At 37.7% G+C, this 24,625-nt stretch overlaps 1 protein-coding gene and 1 long non-coding RNA gene across 3 annotated transcripts in view; one reads left to right on the top strand and one right to left on the bottom strand.

Moving 5' to 3' along the window:
• Positions 1 to 24,625, top strand: part of LOC309483395 (mannosyl-oligosaccharide 1,2-alpha-mannosidase IA) — a 217,689-nt gene that overhangs the window by 82,330 nt on the left and 110,734 nt on the right. For both annotated transcript variants that reach the window (XM_082149221.1, XM_082149222.1), the window contains exon 2: positions 18,169 to 18,265. In XM_082149221.1, coding sequence (XP_082005347.1) covers positions 18,169 to 18,265 — 97 coding nt within the window. The remainder of the gene's footprint in view (positions 1 to 18,168; positions 18,266 to 24,625) is intronic.
• LOC309483423 overlaps positions 1 to 24,625 on the bottom strand; it is a 309,493-nt gene that overhangs the window by 236,102 nt on the left and 48,766 nt on the right. The gene's annotated exons all lie outside the window — the stretch shown is intronic.

The following is a 24,625-nucleotide window of genomic DNA, read 5'->3' as shown; positions in this document are numbered from 1 at the left end:
TTCTGTCAAAGGAATAAAACAAAGTAATTAGTGACTGCTTTATTTATATAATTCTCAATTTATTAGGAATAAAAAAATTTTTATAAAAAAATTATAAAAAAAAGTAAAATTTTGGCAGCTGCTATAAAAAGTACATTCCCGACCATGTTTGAGTGCCACCCATTAAAAAGCACTATAGTTGCATTGTTATTTCTTTGATTCTAATAGACGCTGTGTTTAGTGAGCTCACACAGAACACCGGAGGAACCGGTACGGCAGGACACAGGGTTCAAATTGGCAATTTCTCGCTCACAAATGACTTCCACCTGCTCTGTTCTCACTGTTCGTTCTCTCTGACTCGTAATGTCTCACAAGCACGTGATTTTACAAAGTCTGAAAGCAGTTAATGCTTTGCATTCTTATCTTATGATTCATTTTATATTGCAAATAATATTATCATAGCAATTTTAATAAAAAGTTAGAATATAAGCCAAGTCAGAATATAGCTGGTGCTTCTGTACTGCAAGGAAAAAGCTGTTTTCCATTATATAAATGGCCCCGTTAAGACGTAAAACAAGTAAACTTTGAGGAGGATCATATTGTGCAGTTAACACTCAGGCGAAAAGTAGGTCTAAATATTTAATGTGTGGAGTCCATTAAGTGTTTTTCTTGTTCCACTGACTCTCAGTGTTGTGTACTGGCGGAGGGCATCTGTGTGGCTTCTATTGGCCGTCAGAGGAGTGTGGTCTTTCATCAGCCAAAGGCCTGCTGTCCCGTTGGCCACATTAAGAACAGGCCGACTCAACAGAATGGACTCTACTAAGCTCTGCCATTCGATCATGTGCCACACTGACTGGCGCCGGTCCCGGCTATCAGTGCCTGAAGTGGCCAGATGCCAGTGCAAGCTTCATACACACTAGGCCTGACACCATACCAGGAATAGTGAGATGTTGTGATTCCCCAAAACCACAGCAGTGAATAATATGCCAATGAACACATGAGAAGTTAAAGATTATAGATATTTACTTGTTGTTTAGGCTTCAGCTATTTCTCAATTAAGCAATGCTTTTTCAAATTATGTTTTAAATGTATGATTTATGTCTATTTCTGCAGCAGCAGCATTTCTTACATGCTCACATCAGTGTGTCTGTGTATCTATTAGCAGTAGCAAGTCCATTCTTCCTCTGCATCAGCAATAACAAACCGCCATACCAACCCAAATACCAGGGCCGTCGAATTTTAAAGATTTCTTTTTTTCTTTTCTTTTTTTCACAGCGTTGACCGTTGCAACCAATCACAGACAAACTGTCTGTTGAGCACAAGAATGCATTGGCCAATCAAAGGCGTTTAAATTAGTCAGCACACGCTCACTGAGATTCTGCAGTCAGATCTTGCTCTCATAAACAAGTGCAGATATGATGCACTGTAAGTAAGAGATTCATTGTGCAGTGTAGACGGCTTCATTGATCATAACGGGAGTTTTTGCGAGACTTTCATGTCCCCACCAATGTCAAAATCGAACCTACGCCCTTGCCAAATACATTAACATGACCATATTCATGTAGTTAAAGGGGTGGTTGATTATGATTTCACTTTTTTAACTTTAGTTAGTGTGTAATGTTGCTGTTTGAGCATAAACAACATCTGCAAAGTTATGACACTCAAAGTTCAAATCAAAGGGAGATATTTGCTTTTACAGACATCGCTTTTTAAGGACTACAACAAACGGCTGGAAGGGACTACAATGAGCGTCTTCATGGGTTAGTGACATCACCAACCCTAAAATTTACATAAACTCTGCTTTATAGATTATCATGACAGAATGTGCTAATCAAAGACTAGAAGATAGTTAACTCCACATCAGCTACATAAATTCATCAACTAACCATTCAGAATTGTCCTGTTGTCACTTCATAAGTCTCTCCATCTTTGTCCGACTCCGGTTAAAAAAACAAAAAAAACATAACAGTTTCTGAAATTTTCCGTGTGTCTATGTGAGGCAATCAGAGCTGCTAACACACATGAGCTCTTGTAGCTCCGCCCCCTGTGCTGGGAGCAGCAGCTCATTTGCATTTAAAGGGCCAGACACAAAAACAGCGTGTTTTTGCTCACCCTCAAAAAGTTACAATTTTAACATGCTATAAATAAATATCTGTGGGGTATTTTGAGCTAAAACTTCACACACACACTCCAGGGACATCACAGACTTATTTTACGTCTTTTGAAAAGGGCATTAAAGCACCCCTTTAATATGAAGTGCTTGAGTGATTCACTACTGAAAAGTGTAGTTTAGCAGAATCACCACTTTATAAGTTAGTTATTTCCACACCCAGAGGCTTGTCATAGTCACATCATAAATCTCTCTCCACAGCAGTTGTTTTCTGGAATAGCATCACGGCCACTAATTGCTTCATAAGTATGACATATTAAAGGATCCTTAAGCAAACAGCATGATGTGATTAAATGCTCTCTGTAGCCGAGGGCACCGTGGCCCTTCTCGCTCATCGCTCCCCTGTGGCTGCTTCAGGCATGAAACTGCTCAGAAATGTTTGCGTCGTCTTGCAGTGCGATGCCCCCACCCCTGCCCGACCCGTTTTAATGGCCTCCCTGCGCGTGAATTATTCATGAGGTCTTTAAGTAAGAGACTGGCCATGGTGTCGTTGGATACCATGAGGCCTGTTGGCATGAGTGATGTGGAGTTTCTAATGATCAAGTTGGGAGTCGGTGCCACAGGACTCCATGAAGTGACAGAGGAGAAAGTATTTCTGTCTCGCTCCGTGTGTAGTTTCTGCACCAGTAGTATCACCAGATGAAATTGCATGCAGGTTTTCATCAGGCCGGTTTCTCGAAAGCTTCCTGTCTGCCATTAGTTGGAAAAATGTTTTGGTTTTATTCAACATGATTTGCTGTTACCAGAATTAGAGCCAGATGGTTGGAGGTTTAAGCCACCCAGACCTTGACATTATGCATGCTAACAATGTAATCAATAGGAAATACTTAAGATCATTTTGGTTTCCTTTTAGAAACTACAGCATGTGAACCCTGGGAATAACTCATTAAAAGTAGCAGTGCTACTAAACTAACTAGCCTACCTTTAAGCGTTGTCTGACAGTATATAAACGTTATTTTAAAAATGCTGCTTTTCAGGAACAAGCGAACAGCAGTGTTGCATGTCCAAATGCTCCATTGCTGTTGTGTTGCATTGTATTGTACTTGCAACTTTGCAACTGAGCAAGTTGGAGCAATAATCATTCAAAATCAAAGCGTTGTATTGAGTTGTTTCGTTTGTACGGTTCATTTTAATGAACTCATTGAAACTATATAAACTATATATACTCATATAACTATGTTTAGCACCGTAATATGTTTATTTTTATTAGTTTTGTGTAAAGTTATGTGTAATATACATAGGCGTCGATTTCAGGGGGGACGGGGGGACGCGTACCCACCAGATTTCGTCATGAGTCATTTTGTACCCACCACTTTTAACTTCCGTCACTATTAATTTGAATTTTGGTTCGATTTTTTTTTTTTTTATTTATTTTTTTTACCGTTTTCAGTGTTTATGAGGAGCAATATGAGAGAGAAATTTGGTAATCATTGTCTACCCAACAAAAAAACATTATAATATTCATTTTATTTTATTTTTCGTGTTCGCATTTATGAGGGAAAAAACAACGTGTCAGTTCTCAGGTACGGACGTGAGCGCTCTGAAAGCGGCACTAAAACTGCTTTAAAACTTTCACAGAGACCTCAAACAGAACAGCTGCCTTTCTTTAAATTGAATTTCGTTTTGTTTTAATTATATCTTAATTTTAATAAATGTTTCATGAACCAATTGCCTGGATTTAATAAGTAAATATAGCAGAATCACGACATGGAGGCGCCGGCGAGTGAACTGGAGTTCGTCTTATAAATGAACCGAAACTCAGCGTATAATGCACATTCACATTCACAGCGTATTTAGACACATTTAGACGCATTCATAATCATTGTGGCGTCACCACTTTTGAATAAGAAGCAAAAACTCGTCAAAAACGCGCACACACTCAAACCACCTGACTGCACATCACATTTTTGACTTTATTGATTCTGCTTTTATTCGTAATGCAATGGACCAGTCAACATGACATAAATTAATCCTTAAAGGATGGGACTTTATGGGACAATTGCACAAAAAGAATAAATAGCCTAACTTGGCCTACCGGTCCGTAGCCTATTTTATAAGTCGCTCCGGAGTAGTATATCAGTCAAAAAATGCGCCACAAGGAAGAAAAAAAACATATAAAGAGTTTGGTTCCAAAACGCGATAAACGCCATTTAAAAAAAAATTGAGTTCCCGCAAAAATCAGTATTGTATAGGGTCGGTATTGAAAAGCCGTGTTATTCTCTCATGTTTTCTCCCTTTCTTTCCAAACCGCGACAAAACGCCAGTCTCCTTTCTCTGCAGAATGCGATAAATCCGCTCAACCAATCACAGCGCACCATTCCACGCATTGTAAACAGTAACGGCGGCGCTCTGAATACACCCGGCATCCTAGTTTTTCCTATCTACTTTGTACTTTTTGATCAACAATCAAACAAAAATGTGTATAATTTTGACGGCATTGATGAACCTGTGGTGGTTTCTGCGGTAGGGAAGAAACGTAAGCCATCGAAATCTAATCATTTACGTGAGGAGATTAAGAAGACGAGGCACGCGGGAGGAGCAAAAATGCCGGCTGTTGTTTGTTCTCAAACGACAGGACATCTTTTGGGATCTGGAAGATCCTGGGGATCTTTTGAAAAACTTTCAATTGTTTTACTCAAAGTCAACAAAAACCGAGCAGGACCAAGCCATTTTACAGATGATCGCTGTCAAAAAAGTTCAGGAGGTATTTCCTAGCGATGGCTGATTGTATGTATTTTTAGTCCAGTGCCTGTAATAAGATATTGACCGAGTTCAGAGGCTGTCATATGTGGACTTATTTTGTTGTGTATTTTCAACAGTTTCAATATGAAAAATAACTTTTATATTGATTCAATGGATTAATTGCATTTTGAAAAAAAAGTGTCATGAATTTATTGCATTTTGGGGAAAAAATTATCAGTTTTTATAATAAATCTTTGAAATCAAAATCTGGATTTGATTTTTTTTTTTTTTATTATAACCTAAAGATGCTATGTGAAAGTTTGAAACAGAAAATAGTGGTTTTCATCTTGCCACATTCTTGGTAAAGAAAACACATTTTTACTCAAATTAATCAATGGATTTATCGCGTTTTGGAACCAAACTCTTATAGCCTAAGTCGCACTGGACTAAGTCGAATTTATTTAGAAATTTATTTCACAAAACAAACAAAAAAAAAGGTTACAGACAGTTCTCCTATGGACTTGAGCGCTCTAAAGCGGCACTAAAAGAATGTTTTAAAACTTTCACAGAGACCTCAAACTGAAAGCACAAAGCCTGTCTTTAAATTTAATTTCGTTTTGTATTAATTGTATCTTAATTTTAATCGATGTTTCTTCAACCAATTGTCTGGAATTAATCAATAAAAAGTAAATATAGGCTATTAGAAAATAGATAATCAGGATACAGAGGCGCTGGCGAACCTGGAGCTCGTCTCATAAATGAACCGAAACTCAGCGTAGGCCTATAAGGTAGCCTATTGCCTCACAGACCTGAGACATATATATATAGCTTGAAATGTCTACTCTTTAGCAGAACAATTCAAAACGAAAGAAAACAGACTGCGCTGCTTATGTAATCCGTATGAAATGTGCATTACTCTCTGGCGCCGCGAAGATCGCGAGTCGTCAACTTCATCTGTCTAGCCGACAGACACTGACATAAAAAATAACTGTTTTATTAGAAAGCAATTAAAATGTCTCCTGCTATATTTTACATATTTGCATGTTCCTTACAAAACACTGACTGTTGGTTTTTTTTTTTTTTTGCAATTGCGGACATTCTTTCGACACACACACACACAATATTACATAACACTCTGCGCTTATGTTTTAAAAAGATAATTTAACATATATATAAAAAAAAAAAAAAATAGCCCACTTAAAGTGTTTATTACAAATAAATGACTAAATGCTAAAAATGTATACATTTTAAAGAACAAACATATGCGTTGTGTTTACAATTCTGTGAAGTCCTGCAGCACCCCCACTTCCTGCGGCCCTGCTATAAGTAATTAAATTAATATAAAGGGGCGATTTGTCCACGAATGACTTAAATAAACAACTAGCCTACTAGTCGACTAGAAAAAAAACTTTTAGTCGGAAGCAGCCCGTATTCCACATATTTTCGATTTCGAACCAGGCAACAGGACATCTGGGTTGAGCGTGCGACCCTGCGGAATGAACGAGCGGAGCGGAATATTCAGAAATGCGCTCTCCACTCACGAGCTCTGATTGGAACAAACCTGAACCTCACTGTCTGCTGAACTTGCGCAGAAACATCAAAATATAACCAGCTTTTTAAAATGGTTTTTAAAACTAAACACTATTTTAGCACAAATTATGAGCTTATTGACAAAATTCGAATAGGCTATAGTAAACGTTTTTTTTGTTGTTTTTTTAGTTTTGGGTGGGCCTGTTGAAAAGTGCCTGAGCTACAGGAGCTACATCGTCTTTCAAAGCGTAACCTGCGCGAAAGAGAGAAAAAAAATGAATGCATCATTGTACCCAGCACTTCTGAAAATGCACTTCCGAATGCGTCTCTGTCCCCAGCACATTTCAAACCAAACTGACGCCCATGGTAATATATTATGTTTGATGCTATCAATCTTATTGACAGTTCACTGGATTCAAATTACATTCTGTCTAAATTAACTACTGTATATTGGAGCTAAAGGGGAAATATCTTTTAAACGATATAATTATTAGATTATGCGATTCATTTATTTAGAGCAGATTCTTAACTGAATCATATTATCTTATTATATCACTTAAAAACATTGCTCCTTTAAATGTAGTTAGCTACTTACTGTATGTTAGCAGTTTGTAGTGTAGCTAGTTACATTTCTAAAAGAGCCGCTTGATTCTAGTTGAACTGATTTGAAGTCTGCATATATTGGCAAGCGTTTCAGATTCGCTTCAGCGTCAGACATGCCTGTACACTCCTCAAATACATGCATGTATAAAACAAGTGTCTGTTGTTTGTGCTCTTTCCAAATTGTGAATCGACAAGCGAAGTGAGTAAATATTTTCCTGGCTCCCGTTATGCTGCCGGTGCATTTTAATCAGGGAACAGAACCAGCTGTGCAATTACAATTCAGAGAATTGTCCAAACAAACACTTTTTGACATGCCGTCTCTCCACCACTGAGAAATATCAGCCATAAATCACATCACTGAAAACAAACTGCCCCTTTTAATAGGCGGTTACAACCCATTCTCTGGCTCACAATAGGGGCTGTTCGCCTCCATCTTTCACATTTGGGAGATTTAGAGCTCCATATATTCTGAGGTGTTGTTTTTGGTGAGTGGTTAATCACATCCAGGTTCTTTCTGAGCCTGCTGTTTGATGTCATGTGGCCTTCGGGGTCTTGAGGGCTCCTGAGTTTTGCAGACGGTTTGTGTGAAGCGGATCCAGGTCTTTTGAAGGTCCCAATGTCTCCCGGTGACGACACAGCGTCGTTAACACGTCTGTGACTCGCCAGCCTAACCTGCCAGATCTGATTTATTACTCATGATCCCTGTCCGCCTCGACTCTTGCAGTTGGATGTGATGCCCTGTTATGTGCCTGAAGAATAGATTGTATATCCACTGATGCTACCTGGATGAGCTTTTTCGATTGCAATGCATGATCCCTGTAGCTCACAATTGAATAGTTCCTCCAAAAATTTAAGTTTGGTTTTCATTTACCCATGTTGTTCCAAATGCCATCAGTGACACCAGACGTCATCCATGTGCATGAAGTGATTTTGTTCCAAATTAATATGTTGGAGGACGTGTGTGTGTGTGTGTGTGTGTGTGTGTGTGTGTGTGTGTGTGTGTGTGTGTGTGTGTGTGTGTGTGTGTGTGTGTGTGTGTGTGTGTGTGTGTGTGTGTGGAATGGGCCTTGCACACCCAGCACGCACGACCGCCCACACCGCAATGACAACATTTTTGCTGCGCGCACCCTCGCGCTCGTGCGTCCGCACATGAATAGGAGATGCTTTATTTACAGCCTGAGACATGCAAAAAAAATAAAAAAATTGCCTTCTGCATTTTTGGTTTGCTTTTCCCTCCATTGTACCGAACTCGTACCGAACCGTGATGTCTGAACCGAGGTATGAACCGAACCGTGACTTCTGTGTACCGTTCCACCCCTAGTGTATGTATGTGTGTGTGTGTGTGTGTGTGTGTATGTATATGTGTGTGTGTAAGTGTGTATGTATGTATGTGTGTGTGTAAGTGTGTATGAATGTATGTTTGTGTGTATGAATGTATGTGTGTGTGTATGTGTGCATGTATGCGTGTGTGTGTGTGTGTGTGTGTAAGTGTGTGTGTGTGTGTGTGTAAGTGTGTATGTTTGTGTGTATGTATGTGTGTGTGTGTGTGTGTGTATATATATGAATATATTTGTATATGTATGTGCGTGTGCGTGTGCGTGTGCGTGTGCGTGTGCGTGTGCAGTAGTGATGGGGACGAGACCGCCTATGCCGAGTCTGAGTCAAGACCGAGTCTTTGGGAGTCGAGACCAAGACCATAAAACATGTCAGTTTTCATATTCATGATTTAATATCACCCCAGTTAATAATCAACAGTTAGGCCTACAGACTAAGCTAGATTGGGAATTGTTTAGAGGAGCAGTCTTAACGTCTTAATATGGACTATGCTTTTACTATCATTAAAAAAATCCCCACCACATGCATCATCTTCTGCCTATTTTTCTAAACTGCTTCAACAGTGCTGCTCTGTCATCAACATGTTAAGCCCACCCTGACTTTTTTAATCATAGTTAGGACATGCAGAGCAAATTCAATTTTCTAGTGGTATGTATTCTAGTGGACTAGTGATGGGGACGAGACCGCCTATGCCGAGTCCGAGTCAAGACCGAGTCTTTGAAGGAACAAGTCCGAGTCGAGTCCGAGAAAGCAGAAATCGGTCTCGAGACCGGACTCGAGTACTAGATCACTAGTGTGTATTAAGGCTCCGTATACAGTATATGTATATTTGTGTGTGTGTGTATTCACACACGTGTTTCCATCCATCCATCCATATAGTATATGATTGGTGAATGATTGAGGATTGTAATATAAATATCTGAATGTCCCTGCTGTCTCAAATCAAATTTGTGCTGAATAGTTTCTTTCCCCATCGTTTCATTAGTTGGTCTCCCACTGCGGCCCTGAGGTCTTTAGGCAACATTAGTTTGGCCCGGGCCACTTCCGTCAATCCCTGGCCCACGGAGCCTTAAGCATTATGGACCATCAGTGGAATTTGTGGAGCTGGTTTTGCGATGGACCGTGTTTCTCTCCAGATTAGCCTCTGAATAATAGGCAGCTGTTGCCTCGGGGCTCCAGGTAATCCTGAAGGTAAATCGCTTCCCAGACCAAATCACTCCGGTGGTCTGCGCCTGAAATTACTTGTGGTCTCTAGACTGGGGGTCAGCTGCGATTTGGACCAGACACGATCCAACACGATCCCGGTGGAGTCTGACCTACGAACGCCGAGTAATTGTGACAGCGGGAGAGAAGCGCCTGCGATGACAAAAGATAATGCGGCGTGAGGCGTTCGCCCACAAACTCGTTATTGTTCTGATGAGAATCTGTCAGTGTGTTTTGTATGGATGCCACCGTTCGCCTCACAGTGCTGTTTGTCAGGCTTAGTTTAACACTTCACATTGAAAACGTGTGCATTCATAAGGGATGTTTGCAAATAAGTTAATAGCCCATTGTGTTTCTTTGCTGTTGTTAAAATGACGCTTTAGAAATCCATTGTTTTGTGCCCTTGAACGCAGCTAATTGTGAGCAAAAACAGTGGTTTAGCAATTCCCGCTAGAGCCTATTCAGCATGTCACACGGATGCACTCGTAACATTTATTTACTGAATGTTGAGGCGCTTGATTTCTACCTGATTTTTTTTTTGCAGGGAAACGGCAGAACAGTGAGAGAAAACAATAATGTTAGAGAGGAATAGGTCAGCCAAAAGTGCAAATTCTTTCATTATTTACATTCTCAAATGCATATATTTATTTATCTGCAGAAATCAAAAGGACACATTTTGATGAATCCTTACGCAGCTCATTTGGGTGCAAGTTCCAACAAGGATAATAATCTGTGAATGTTTATTCGGACTAAACCCAACTGTGACCCTACTTTTTTACTTTTATACTATTTTTTTTATATATATATATATTTTATTCTTAGAATTTGTATTAATATGTTTCTTGTTGTATTTGTATATGTGCACTGGAAGCTTCAGTACCAAGAAAAATTCCTTGTGGGTGCAAGCACACTTGGCAATAAAGCTCTTTCTGATTCTTATTCTGATGGAAATAAAAAAATATAAAAGCATAATAAAAGTAGTCCATTTGATTTGAATGCTTTATTCTAAGCCTTATATGGTAATTTCAGTGGAAAATGACTTACTTTTCAGTCTATTAAAGATATATGGACCACTTGCTGTGCGTTTTTCTTCTTTTTAGAGCTTGACAAACTGTAAGGAAAAGAGCTGAAGACTGTATAAATACCATGAATGGGAAATATAATTTCAATATAATGGAATGTGCCATCTAAATTTCATGACAGAACTTTATATACACTACTGGTCAAAAGTTTTAGATCGGTAAGATTTTTTGTGTGTTTTTAAAAGAAGTCTCTTCTGCTCACCTTCAGGCTGCATTTATTTGATAAAAAAAAAAAAAAAAAAAAAAGTAATATTGTGAAATATTATGACCATTTAAAATTTTCTATTTTAAAATGTAATTTATTCCTCAGATGAAAGCTGAATTTTCAGCATCATTACTCCAGTCTTAAGTGTCACATGATCCTTCAGAAATCATTGTAATATGCTGATTTTATGCTCAAAAAACATTCATTATTATTTTCAATGTTGAAAATAGTTGTGTACAGTACAATGTTTTTTCAAAATTCTTTGAAAAAAGAACAGCATTTATTTAAAATAGAATATTTTCTAACATTATAAATGTCTTTAACTTTTGATCAGTTTAACTCATCCTTGATGAATAAAAGTATTGATTTATTTTATTTATTTCCCCCAAAAATAAAATAAAAATTCTTACTGACCCCAAACTTTTGAACGGTAGTGTTTAATGTTTTAAAAGCTTTCCATTTCAGATAAATGCTGTTCTTTTGAACTTTCTATTCATCATAGCATCATGAAATAAAAATGTAAAAAACTGTTTTCAACATTGATAATAATCATAAATGTTTCTTGAGCATCAAATCATCATATTAGAATGATTTCTGAAGGATCATGTGACACTGAAGACTGGAGTAATGATGCTGAAAATACAGCTTTGATCACAGGATATAAATTACACTTAACTATATATTCACATAGAAAACAGCAGTTTTAAATTGTATATTTCACAATATGATTTATTTTTTATTTATTTTTTAAGTAAATGCAGCCCTGATGAGCAGAAGATACTTCTTTTAAAAACATTAAAAATCTTTATCTAAAACTTTTGACCGGTAGTGTATATATAAATATCTTTTGTTTTGGTGAAATATTCTTTAGTGCTTGTTCTCTTCTCAAAAACAACTGAAGAACCAGAAATCCTTCATAATGGTAAACACTGGACTGAAATTGATTCTTCAGACAGTTCTGAGTCACGGCTGAGTTTGGTAGCTGCTCATTTTGCCTGTAACCACCGTATTTGCGTCTCTACTTTTCCTGTCCTCTTGTGCTCCTTAATGTGTCGCTTTTCCCACTGCAGCTGCTCGCAATCACGACCAACCAAGACCCTTCATCAGTCACTTCCCTCTCATACGTCAAACTCATGCTTTTAATGTGTTAGTTTGATAATTGCCTCAAATTACTCCTCTATCCAAGAGTCTGAGGTCCATTACATACCAAGTCCAATTCTTAGGTTATTTTAGTGACAATGAGCATTTTAGAGCAGAAAGCTTAGTGGGTTTTACACAGTTGCTGGCTATTGATTAAATATCAGCCTGATGAGATCTCTTGCTGTGTCCACAATGGAACACGAAATATCACAGTTGATTCCCGGGCTGATTAACAATTATTATTCACCACTCCAAGTTGGCAAGACTAGTTCATGTTAGCACTGAGAGCTAAGGAAAGCTTGGCGTATTTGAAATGCATGAGGCATGAATCGCTTCTGAATGCCTCCGCAAAGGTGAGTCACAGTAGCCTGATGGATAATGGACTATAAAGGAAGCACTTTTCAAGTTTTCCAAGTAGCTTAAGGGAATAGAATTGTTCAGGTAGTTCAAAGAGTTTAAATGCTCCATGAAATTGTTAGGCAAACGTAGTTCCTTTATTGTCTTAATGTATTTCCCATTGAACCAGGCAAGACATGCAGTATTAAAGTGCTTTTTTACTGCACTAGTCGATCTCCGAATGCAACGTAACATGAGGAGAGTAAAGATGGAAAGCTCCTAAAGCTTGTTTCCATATAAATTCACGGATAATTTTTTATCTAAGTTATCATGCTTTTCATTGAAATTACAAGTTCATGACATTTCCTCATATGGAGTCAGTTCATTACGTTGCATTCGGAGATCGACTACTTTTGACTGACAAAATTTCAGCCACCCGAAACACTAACTGATGAAGTGAGTCGTACAAAACCTTTCTTTTTTAGTAAACTCTGTGTACACAAACAATGTTCTCAATGCTGGAGTTCATATGTAGAGCCCCTGGTGATACTTCCAGCACAGTTTCATGTTGTGTCGAGCCTTCTTAGTGTTTTAAAAATAGCGATTTTGATGCTATCATAGTCGTGCCCCATTCACTCCCATTCAAAAGGCATTTTGACCTAAAACGAAAATGCTGTCAATCTTAAAAGTGGCGTTTCCATTCTAATTATGCTTTTAAATGAAAGTTTGACTCGGGTAGATTAACAAAAAGAGCCTAGGATCAATTTTGGCAAGAGTTATGCTTTAAAGTCTATCGTTTCTTGACATTCAGTGATGTGCATTTCTCAGCAAAGGCTGTTTTGATCAGTGTGTCCTGATGTTTATTGCAGAAATGATTGGCCTCGACACCCATTACTGAGCTTTCAGTTCATTAATTTACTGTAGCATTGCACCACAAAGGCTCTGTCGGCTTGTTGGCATGTCCTACGTGGGCAAATGTCACAAAAACATGTCCAGGTCACATTTCAACACCAAATCATTTGAAATATAATTTTGCATAAAGAAAAGGCCATCAAGAGTTTTGGCATTGTGTCTTATTTTTAATGACAGTCGAGAAGCCTTGGTTTCCTGAGGTATTTTCCTCATTCATTTTCTCCACAGGCATTTTTAAAGTATTCTTTAATTACAAACTTTTAAGCCTTGAGCCAAACTAACCAGCTCTGATGTGAATCACGACACTGCACATTTAGTTTTGAGGCAAATATATATTTGTTTCGTATTAGTAGATAGATTAGTAGTTGGAGTGTGGGTATGTATGTATGCATGTTTATTTATATCATTTTTATTATTATTATTTACAAATTGATCATTTAGTTTCAAAATATATTTGTATCTTTGTAATTTATATATTATTTAATTAAATATTTATTCACTACAGTAATGAGTATGTATGGGTAAAAAAAGAAAAGAAAGAGTGCTTAATTATCATGAAAATAATGCCACAATGCAAAAAAAGCTAAATAGTCTGGAAGCTTTCACGGAATAAAACAATTTAAAAGATTGTAATTGTGACTTTTTATCTCACAATTTTGACTTTTTTGCTCAGACTTAAAATATCACAATTACGAGTTATAAAGTCAGAATTGCAAGATAAAAAGTAAAAGAATTTTAAGTAAAAAAATATGTCCTTTTGATTGCGCGGTGAAATCTGAGCCAGACGTGTTCTTGACAGGTTACGTGAGATTTGTCATGTTTGTTCCTGCTGATGGTTGTTGCAAATGAGCCAGCTAGACCTCCACGCTGGGATGAAAGAGCTCAGCCAGATAAAAGCCCATTAATGGACGCGTTCTCGCTTTCATCTCATCTTAGAATTGGATGTACCACACTGGGGACTCATTATGTTTCCATTTGGTCAATATATATATATAAATATATATGTCTCTCCTTCTGTGCAAAAACAGCTTTTCAGGCAAGCCGAAATGCGGATGGTTTTGATGTGCCACACAGAGACTTTGCGAGAGGCTCATGCAATTTTAAGATAGATGTATCACAGTGAGGAGCAATTTATCAAAGTGTCAGACATGGGAATGTGTTCTTCATTTGGTGGAAAATACACTGGAGGTTTCTGTAATGGGTTTATTTGCTTATCATTTAAGCTGTCCGAGGCATTTACGTTGTGTGTTTTCTGAGAGCTTAATAAAGGCCTTTTGTCCCTGTGTATGAGACGCAATCTCATTAGTTTTTGTGCATATTTGTATGTAAATTGTGGTTATAGAAGACTGTGATTCATACTGTACAGTGTCAACGCATGGTCCTCATGAGTCCTTCGATTTTAAGCCTGTCCATAGAATCCATGAATCCTTTTATTAGTACACGTGGATTTCATGTGTCAACTTTATATGCAAATACAAATGAGATCAGACTGTGTACAGTATTATATTCCATAGTGTTTGATGGTCATTTGAAAGTTTTGAGTCTGATGTGGAGAGAAATATAGAGATATGGATAGATAGATAGATAGATAGATAGATAGATAGATAGATAGATAGATAGATAGATAGATAGATAGATAGATAGATAGATAGATAGATAGATAGATAGATATAAATTAAAACTTTTATTCAGCAATGAAGCATTAAATTGATCAAAAGTGACAGTAAAGCCAATTATATTGTTAACATTGCTGTTTCAAATAAATGTTGTTCTTTTGAACTTTCTATTTAGTAAAGAGTCCTAAAAAATGCATTACACTTTCCACAAATTTCAACATCGACAATAATAAATGTTTCTTAAGCATCAAATCATCATATTATACTGATTTCTGAAGGATCATGTGACACTGAAGACTGGAGTAATGATGCTGAAAATTCAGCTTTGATCACAGGATATAAATTACATTTTAAATATATATTCACATAGATAAGTTATTTCAAATTGTAATAATATTTCACAATATTATTGTTTTTACTGTAATTTTTATTTATTTTTTACTGTAATTTTTTATAAAATAGATCCAGCCTTGGTGAGCAGAAGAGTCTCCTTTCAAAAACATTTAGCATCCCCAAACATTCAAAGTGTGTGTGTGTGTGTGTGTGTGAGAGAGAGAGAATATACATTAGGCTCATACTCATGAGTTCTTTGACCGTACCGGTAATCAAACTGAAGGCCTTGGCATTACTAGCGTCATGCTCTACTGGTCACAAACAGAAGCTAATGCTGTTATCTAATCCTGAAAGTTAAAAGCTAATGTTCATGCTCACCAAAGCAGACCGTTCTTGTTTTTGGACCTTTGCCATCTCATTCACAGTTATGATAGAGAGATGACAGGTAATGATGTGGAATTGACCATGGCTCAGTTTGTTGAAGCTCGTGTGCTAAACGCTAAAGTTCATCCTCAACAGCTGAGTCATTTTAAAATGTGTGTCATGAAGAGTGCCAGTTCTGTGAAGACCGTTCATCACGCTGACCTGAATTCATTCAGATGAATATTCACACCATTCACTGTCTCACGCACACACGCACACACGCACGCACACACACACACACACACACACACACATTTACTCACTCACTCACTCATACACACACACACACACACACACACACACACACGCGCACACACACACACACTCAGACACTCACACACGTGTGCACACACAATTATATATATCATGTACTGTATATACTAGTAAAACTAATGAAACCTGCTTTGCTGATTAACTAATTGTAATTTATTGCAATCAATAATTTCTTAATATTTAAAGACATTTCATTACTTTGTTATGAATCATTGAAAAGTATTGATTATTTTTAGTATTGATTATATTATTTCTATTGAACACAAGCCTATTATTATTGCTTACGTCATCTACTGCATATATGATATACAATATACTTCATACTGTATGTAAAATACTACGTTTTGTTATAATAAATACTACTTTAGTATGTGTTACAAGACAAAATGCAAATAGTATAAGTTATTATTCAAATTTTAGACCATTGTGCAAGCAACATTTGCCTTATAACAGATCTCTCTGTATAAAGTCTCTAGTCATCTTTGGATGCTAGTGTGACTGTTGTCAGCTGCCGGAGTCAGTAGTGTATGGAGTGTTGTGTGTGTGTGTGTGTGTGTGTGTGTGTGTGTGTGTGTGTGTGTGTGTGTGTGTGTGTGTGTGTGTTCATTCAGTCTGGCACAGTGAAGGCAGAACATGTATGTTTGAGCGATTCATGCATTTACGCTTCTGGAGTGTGTTTGAGATGAAACCATATCTTCTAAATCTCTCAGCAGCTTCAGAGCGTTTACTCTCAGTGTTGATAAAGTGGACATGAAGTTCAAACAGTTTGAAAACCTGCTATGTATTTTCCTCTTCTTTTCCCTGAACTCCCTGAGGAGAGACACTCGGCCAGCAAAGCTGCAAAACGTGTAGAAACCAAAGCGTTAGTGAGCAGAAAGCCCACCAGTGCTCCTCACTATCAGACGATCACAAAAAGCTTTATGAAACGCACATCCCGGCCCAGCTGCTCCTTCATGTCGAGCTTTAAAAAGTATCGCCATGTATCACAGTTGGAATTTCTTCCTGCTAATTCCCTATCATGTCGAAAGGCTTTTTATTGCGTTGTTGGAGGCGATCCCACATCAATTATTGGCTTCCTCCTCGAGGGAAGAGAGTGTTTTTCAGACCTTGCCTTGTGGAGGTTGTGTTGGTGCCAGGCTTCTCTTCCCGGCTGTGCTGAAATACTCCTTCAGAGCTCGATCCCAGGAGACGCACAGATCCAGGACTGCAGATCTGATGCTGGAGTTCAGAGGTCTGGAATAAGCAGAAGTAGAGCACATGTTCTGTGTAATGTTACTTTAAAGGAATTATACTTATACGTTCCAGGTCTAATTTTAAGTTTAGATCTTAATGTGGACATGAAACGGAAGCTATGATAGGCTTTTCTTCCCTGTTGTGACTTATATCAGAGTGAAACGGCTTCTGGAAACAAGAGCAAATAAAGGGCGGGGCTTGATTTTGTCTGTGGGGTTTTGATTGGAAGGTTGGAAGGTCGTGGCTTGCTATTGGTGGATCTCATGTGAGTGACAGGTTGCCCCGCCCTCGTGCCATAGTAAACACATCATCAGAGAAGAGATACTGATGTGCATTGGTAACTCATTTATACTTGCAATATAATATTTTTTGAAAGAAGGTTGCGTTTATTTGATCAGTAAAATCAGTAATATTGTGAAATATTATTACAAGTTAAAACGGCTGTTTTCTATGTGAATATATATTCATCTATAATGTATTCCTGTGATCAAAGCTGAATTTTCAGCATCTTCAGTCTTCAGTGTCACATGATCCTTCAGAAATCATTCTGATAGGATGATTTGCTGCTCAAGAAACATGGCAGTTCATTTAAATTAGCGGTGGTCATGAGAAAACAATGATTATGTGTGTTTATTCCTTTACTTACTTGATAAAGTGCATAGGTAACTTTGACACTGTCTATCTGTTCATGAATTTATGTATTTATTTGATTAATGTGATCCTGCAGGGCTGCCCGCGTTACAGCACAGCTAATTATGACAGCGTGTTGCTTCCAGCTGAAATAAACAGACCTCGTGGAACATGATTAAATTCTTTGTTGTTTTTTCCTTGTCATTCATAACATCCCCATATTTCATGTTTCCAGCCCTCCGCTGCACTTCTCCGCGCTTCACTGCGCCAGAGGTATTGTCGTCTAATGCGTAAAAGCCCACGTTATTCTGGTTCATCTGCATTTTTGATCATTGATGATCAGTGAACATCTGCACTTGATGGCTTTAGACATGTTTGCATCATGTTTTTTGCCTGTGACGACACACTAAACGTTTGTTAAAAGCACATTCAATGGGTGAGGTGTTTGACCGTACGTGTTTTCTGTTTGCTTTGTGTTTGCAGATGATGAAGTTTGCCTGGGACAACTATAAAAGTTACGCTTGGGGCAAGAATGAACTTCGACCCCTGACCAAGAATGGACACATTGGGAATATGTTTGGTGAGTGAGGTTATCATTTGACATACACGCTGTGTGAGTTTTATTGTTTTCTTCAGTTTGCAGAAGGTCGTCTTTTAAGGAAACCAGGCGCATTTCTGTCTCGTCTCACAGGATTGAATGTGATTGTTGCACCCGACGTCCAAACTGACGTGTCATTTGATTGATACTGAAACATTGCGGGTTCAGGCTTTGTAGTGTGTTGTTTATGTCCTTCATGGCTTTGTGGAAAGTCCTAGTACACTGCCCTAACTAGATAGTGTTTTAAGGCTTCATAATTGGCTTGTCATTTCAAATGGACTATATTCTTCTAGTATTTGTTTGCATAGTTAGTCATTACTTAAAGCAACATGCTGATGTCAGAGTCTGTTTGTATCAACTATGAGCATCTTGTGCACTTGTGCTGGAAGACCTCTATATGTGTGCTTACTTTGAAATTTATTCAAACTCAAAAACAGAAACGCAGATTAAATTGGCAACAACACGGAGGATGTTGAATTAAAATTTTGAATTAGAATAACAGGATGAGGAATTTACCCAGAACTGTAATTTCAGTAGCCCAACATTTTAGCCCAACTAATTTATGGCAATTTAGTGTTAAGATAAATTGTCAATATGCTTATTTATTTATTTAGTTAGTTAGTTATTTAGTCTAAGCATAACAATAAATCTGTTTTAATAAATTAGTTAATTAGTTTAAATTAATAAATCAGTTATTAATTCTATTTTGGTTCTAACAAATTGCATCAAATGAATGATGAAATTATTTTTAATCATCTTAAAATTAAATTTAAGCAATATATTGAAATGTATAAATTAAATACACATTTTCTTTGTATGTCATTTCAAACATTTATCATTAATATCATCTAATGTTTCTGGAAATAATCTGTGTAATGTGGGTATGAACGTGTTTATGGGTAATTACAGTGAACATTTTTATTAATTTAAATGAATTTCATATTTTTAAGTTCTACTTTCTTAAATTCTAATTAGTTTGCAAATTCTTATTCAAATTTAAAAGACATTCTGAATTCAGTTGGTGCACAGCTCTATTATCTCAGACCATAGACTGTAAAAAAAGATGGATGAGGCGTCTCCGCTTCCTTCCACTGTAGAAAAATGAAGCCAAAATATCCCTGAAATGGTCATTGCTTATGACATCTTTCCCGAGTCTGTGCGGTGATCCTGAGGTGGAGCCGTGGTATCAAGATCCCGCCGCCCATAGACTCAATCACAAGCACAGCTGTCAATCATGACGTTACACTCCATTTTATATAGCATTGAATGAATAACTAACTAAAACCAAACTAATTGGAAAAACACTTGAACACACTTGAACACACTGCCTAAAATGACATAAATTGTCTTTGGAATAAAATGATTTGAAGTGTAATTGGATTTTTTAGTTTGGCTCGTGTCCCATTGGATTACATGGCGAGGGCGGGGTTTATGAGCTATACTGCAGCCAGCCACCAGGGGGAGATTAAAAGGCTTTTCAGAAACAAACAGCCATGAATCCTCATCCTAGGTGACGGTTTCTATTACCATCTATTTATTTCTATAGAGGTGTCCGCTCTATAACCCTCTTCATAAGAAATGAATCTGCTTTCAGTGCAGAACCAGTAATACTGGACGTCTCTCTAGTCAGAGACATGCAGCCGTAGACCTGGTCATGTAGGACTGTAATAATGTCACGTGTGCTGTTAAAATATCAGTACGCTTGACATTTCGAATGTTACCTTTCTATAAGTAAGGAACATGGATTTTTACCGTTTAGAAATACGTAATAGACAATACGAAAGGTCAGTGTGGGAATGAGGTCAGTCCTGTCCGCTCATCTGAAATCAAATCGAGCGAGTGTTTTTCTTATGTGCTCTGAAGTCTCACGTAGACACTTGCCAGTAATTTGACTGTCAGCATGATATTAACCGAGACAGGAGTAAGACTGTCTGACTGACATCTAAAGTGACCAATCACAGTTGTTTTGCAGGGGCTGTGGTGGAAAAAAACACCATAGAATTGGACTGTTTCGGCAACTTGCACTGGATTGTTATGAATTGTTTAATGGCGTTTTCTAATGGAAAAGTGACATGCCTCACAGATACAAGGGTCAAACCTCCAGTACTTTATCACTTAATTGCTGTTTTTCATCACAGAAACCCAATTAGCCTCGGGAAACTATCTGTCTTTCCAATCGGATGATCCGATACTGAGTGCAGGGTGCGAATTAGCCTTTTTGCGAAAAATTCCTTTAAGCTTGGGAAAAAGACGTCCTACTTTGTGCAATAACTAATCCGATAAGCCAGTGGGTGTATGCGTTTCTTGCCGTGTACAGGTTTCCCGCCTTTTACAAGATCCATGATTGTTATGTGTCCCTGTGAAGCCGCGTATGAGATGAACACTGTGTCCTTTAATTCAATCCCATGAGTAAATAGACACGCGGGAAGATTGCATCTGCATTTAGCCAACTTGTGGAAAACATGCTGATATGCTGAAAGTCACTGGGATGTTACCTGTGAGCTCTGGGACGGAGAGACAAACATCTCATATCTCGTATTCCCTTTAATGCCTTACCTCTTTTCTTTCGTTTTCCTGCTGGCTGCCTCCAAATTCAGTACTTGTTCTGAAGCCGTACGTTAGGGACATTTCTTTTTCATTATTGTGAGGCAAACTAGAGAATTGAGTAGAAAACATGAAATGAATAATTCAGAATAGATTCCTCTCACAAACAATTCTCATATAGAATCTGGCTTTCTTCTGTTCTGCCTGCAGGTTTTCACAGGTGTTATTTACATGGGAGAAGAAGAAATATATATATATATTATCAGTGGTGCTGGAAAATGCAAACAACTGTATTATTATTCCTTATACTTCAGGTTATTGGTGATGGATGATAAAATGGTTTGAAAACAAGTTATATTTATGATATGCAAATGATAGCTACATAGTCCTTTACTTGGAGTGTAACTTTTATTGAATTTTACTTAAAGGTAGGGTAGGTAGGATTTTTCAAAAAAACTTTTTTTCAAATTTGTTTAAACTGTCTTTATATACCAATACATAATTAAAATGTAAGTGCTCTGAAAAAGAGAGTATAAAAATCGAATGACTGTAGACCTTTTAATCTGCAATAAACACAGCTCATTATTTTCATCCGGGATGAAACAATTGATTGGTTTGGGCGACTGTCACTCTCTCTCGCAACCATGGCTACCACCCCTGTTGCTACAAGATCTGCCCATATGTGCGCACCCGTTTGATCTGAGGAGTGCAAGAGAGGCGCGAAACCTACGAAGAGTAAAATTATGGCAGAGAAAGAGCATTCAAAATTCAAAGCACCTGCATATGCAGTCAGCGAAGGCAAACAAGGCAAAAAAAGAATCTTGAACGACCTCTTCTGCTTCGCCCTCGACCCCGGACCTGTCCTCGAACCGACGATGTGGTAGCAGCTAACGTTACTTGTCTCCGGTACTGTTTTCATCATGGAAACTCTTACATGCAAAACACCGTATATGTTATGAATCTTACACGAAATTCACCTTCATCACAGTGTAACTGATGGTAATGGGAAAACGTGTATCAATGCAACCTGTTTTTAGCCTTGCCTTATACATATAGCTCGTTACCTATAAATATAGCTCGTTACCGAATCAAACAAAATATATTTTAAACTTTACCAGTATCGATATGCTAGCTTGATAGTGAGTACTAAAAGCCATCTTATTTGTTTATATTTATAGTGATAAAGTTAGGTATTTTATTACATGTGATTCTGACATGATGTCACTGCATGCACTGCGCTCCTTCCTCTCCACTCGTCTCAGGTAAATAAATGTGTCTTCCAGCTGAGCCTGAGCGTTTGGCGTCGCGCGTTCATGTGTTTTTAGGGGCGTGGCTTTGGAAGGAGCTCAGAAGGGAGGGGGTGGAGTGAATGGAAATAATTAGCTGTGTTTACAACAGTCGTCAGAGGTCTACAGACACTCGATTTTTATACTCTCTTTTTCAGAGTACTTACATTTTAATTATGTATTGGTATATAAAGACAGTTTAAACAAATTTGGATTTTTTTTTTTTTTTTTTATCCTACCTACCCTGCCTTTAATTCAGTTCGAACCCAGAACACATAGCAACACCCTGGCAACCTGCAGAACACTAGCAACCCCATATGTCAGACTAAAAAAACACTTAGAATGTCTTAGCAACTGCATAGCAACACACTGGCAACCAGTAGAACATGCAAACGCATATTACAGACTAAACACCACTCAGAATATCTTAGCAACACCCTAGCAACTGCATAGCAATGTATTGGAAATCATCAGAACCGCCTGGCAACCGCATAGCAACACGATGGCAACTAGCAACCCCATATGAAAGACTAAAAAACACTCAGAATGTCTTAACAACTGCATAGCAACACTCTGGCAACCAGTATAACACCAACAAATGCATATGACAGACTAAAAACCATTAAGAATATCTTATCAACACCCTAACAACTGCATAGCAGTGTATTGGCAATCACCAGAACAGCCTGGCAACTCCAACAAATGCATATGACAGACTAAAATATATCTTAGCAACACCCTTGCAATCAATCAACAATCAACATTTATTTATACAGCCCTTTACAACACTCAAGGTGAACCAAAGTGCTTTCCAAGAAAAAAAATATATATATAATGACAACAATATAATGCAAAATATAATAAAATATATATACAAAATATATAATGCCACAAAACAAAGTATAAATGCCACAACAACTGCTATGAATTAAAAGCCAATCTAAATAAATAAGTCTTAAGCTTAGCCTTAAAGAGGCCCAAGTCAGTGATTGTACGTACTCACAGTTATATGCTCACGTTTGCGTGTGTTAGTTAGAAGACGGGCTGCTGCGTTCTGCACCAGCTGAAGGCGCCTGAGTGATCACTGTGAGACTCCAACATAAAGTGCATTACAATAATCTAGTCTTGAACTAATAAAAGCATGAATAGCTTTCTCAAGGTCCGGACGATTTAAAAATGGTTTGACCTTGGCCAATAGACGTAGCTGAAAAAAACTAGCTTTAACCACACTGTCAATTTGTTTATCAAATTTCAAGCTACTATCATAAAGTCACACCGAGATTTCTAATAGTCGGTCTAAGCTTCGAAATTAGCGTATTAGGGTCAGAGGTTGCAGACTCCCCAAATAAAATATATTCAGTCTTATCTTCATTCAAATTAAGGAAATTTTGCTCTAACCATAATTTAATGTCATCAATGCAATCAATTAGTGACCCAAATGCATCAGTGTTTGTTGGACTCATAGGCAAATCAATTTGCAAATCATCAGCATAGCAGTGATAAGCTATGTTATGCCTGGCTATAATGGACCCAAGAGGCAGCATGTAGAGCGAAAATAAAACCGGTTCGAGAATAGAGCCTTGTGGCACCCTGCAGGAGAGAGAAATAGTAGAGGAGGACGAGTTCCCAATCACTACAGAAGAGGTTCTGTTGGTCAAATATGACGAGAACCACTGAAACGCAGTACCCTTAATGCCAACATAGTGATTAAGGCGAGAAAGAAGGATTGCATGGTCCACTTTATCAAAGGCCGCCGTGAGATCAAGGAGCACTAAAATAACAGGGCTCTTGACATCAACAAACCGAGCAATATCGTTGGGCACCTTTAACAGTGCAGACTCAGTACTATGTCGCGATCTAAATCCTGATTGAAATTTCTCGAACAGAGAGTTATTTTCTAAAAAAGAATGTAATTGTATAAAAATGACTTGCTCTAACACTTTTGAGAGAAAAGCCAGGTGAGAAACTGGTCTGAAACTAGACAAAACTGAGGGATCCAGATTTGTTTTTTTTAAGACAAGGCCTAACCACAGCATGTTTGAACTGTGAACAGGGACAGATCCTGAGCTAAGACATTTATTAATAAAAACCAACAGGAAAGGCCCAACTGTGGTAAAAACCTCAGTTTTAACAATTTAGTTGGAACAAAGTCCAGGGGGCAATTTGTAATTTTAATTTGGTGCACTACTTCATTAAAAAATGATAGTGAGACTGGTTCAAACTGTTCAAACACAGTGCAACTGCGTAGCAATGTCCTGAATACTGCATAGCAACACCCTATCAACCACCAGAACACTAATTACATTTTATTTATTCAAATAGAAAATGGTTATTTAAAACAAAATTAAGTTTTTACAGTATTTTCGATTAAATAAATGCAGCTTTGGTGAGCAAAAAAAAAAAAAAAAAAAATCGTACCAACCCTAAACCCTTCATGTTTACACCTCCATGTTTCTCATCATCATTACAGGAACTACTGTAATAATGATGAGTATAAAGTGTTAAGCTCATA

The sequence above is a fragment of the Leuciscus leuciscus genome, assembly GCF_965113295.1.
Source record: "Leuciscus leuciscus genome assembly, chromosome: 20".
Lineage (NCBI taxonomy): Eukaryota > Metazoa > Chordata > Actinopteri > Cypriniformes > Leuciscidae > Leuciscus > Leuciscus leuciscus.
The sequence above is the reverse complement of the archived record's forward strand: the minus strand, read 5'-3'. Positions and strand labels throughout refer to the sequence as shown.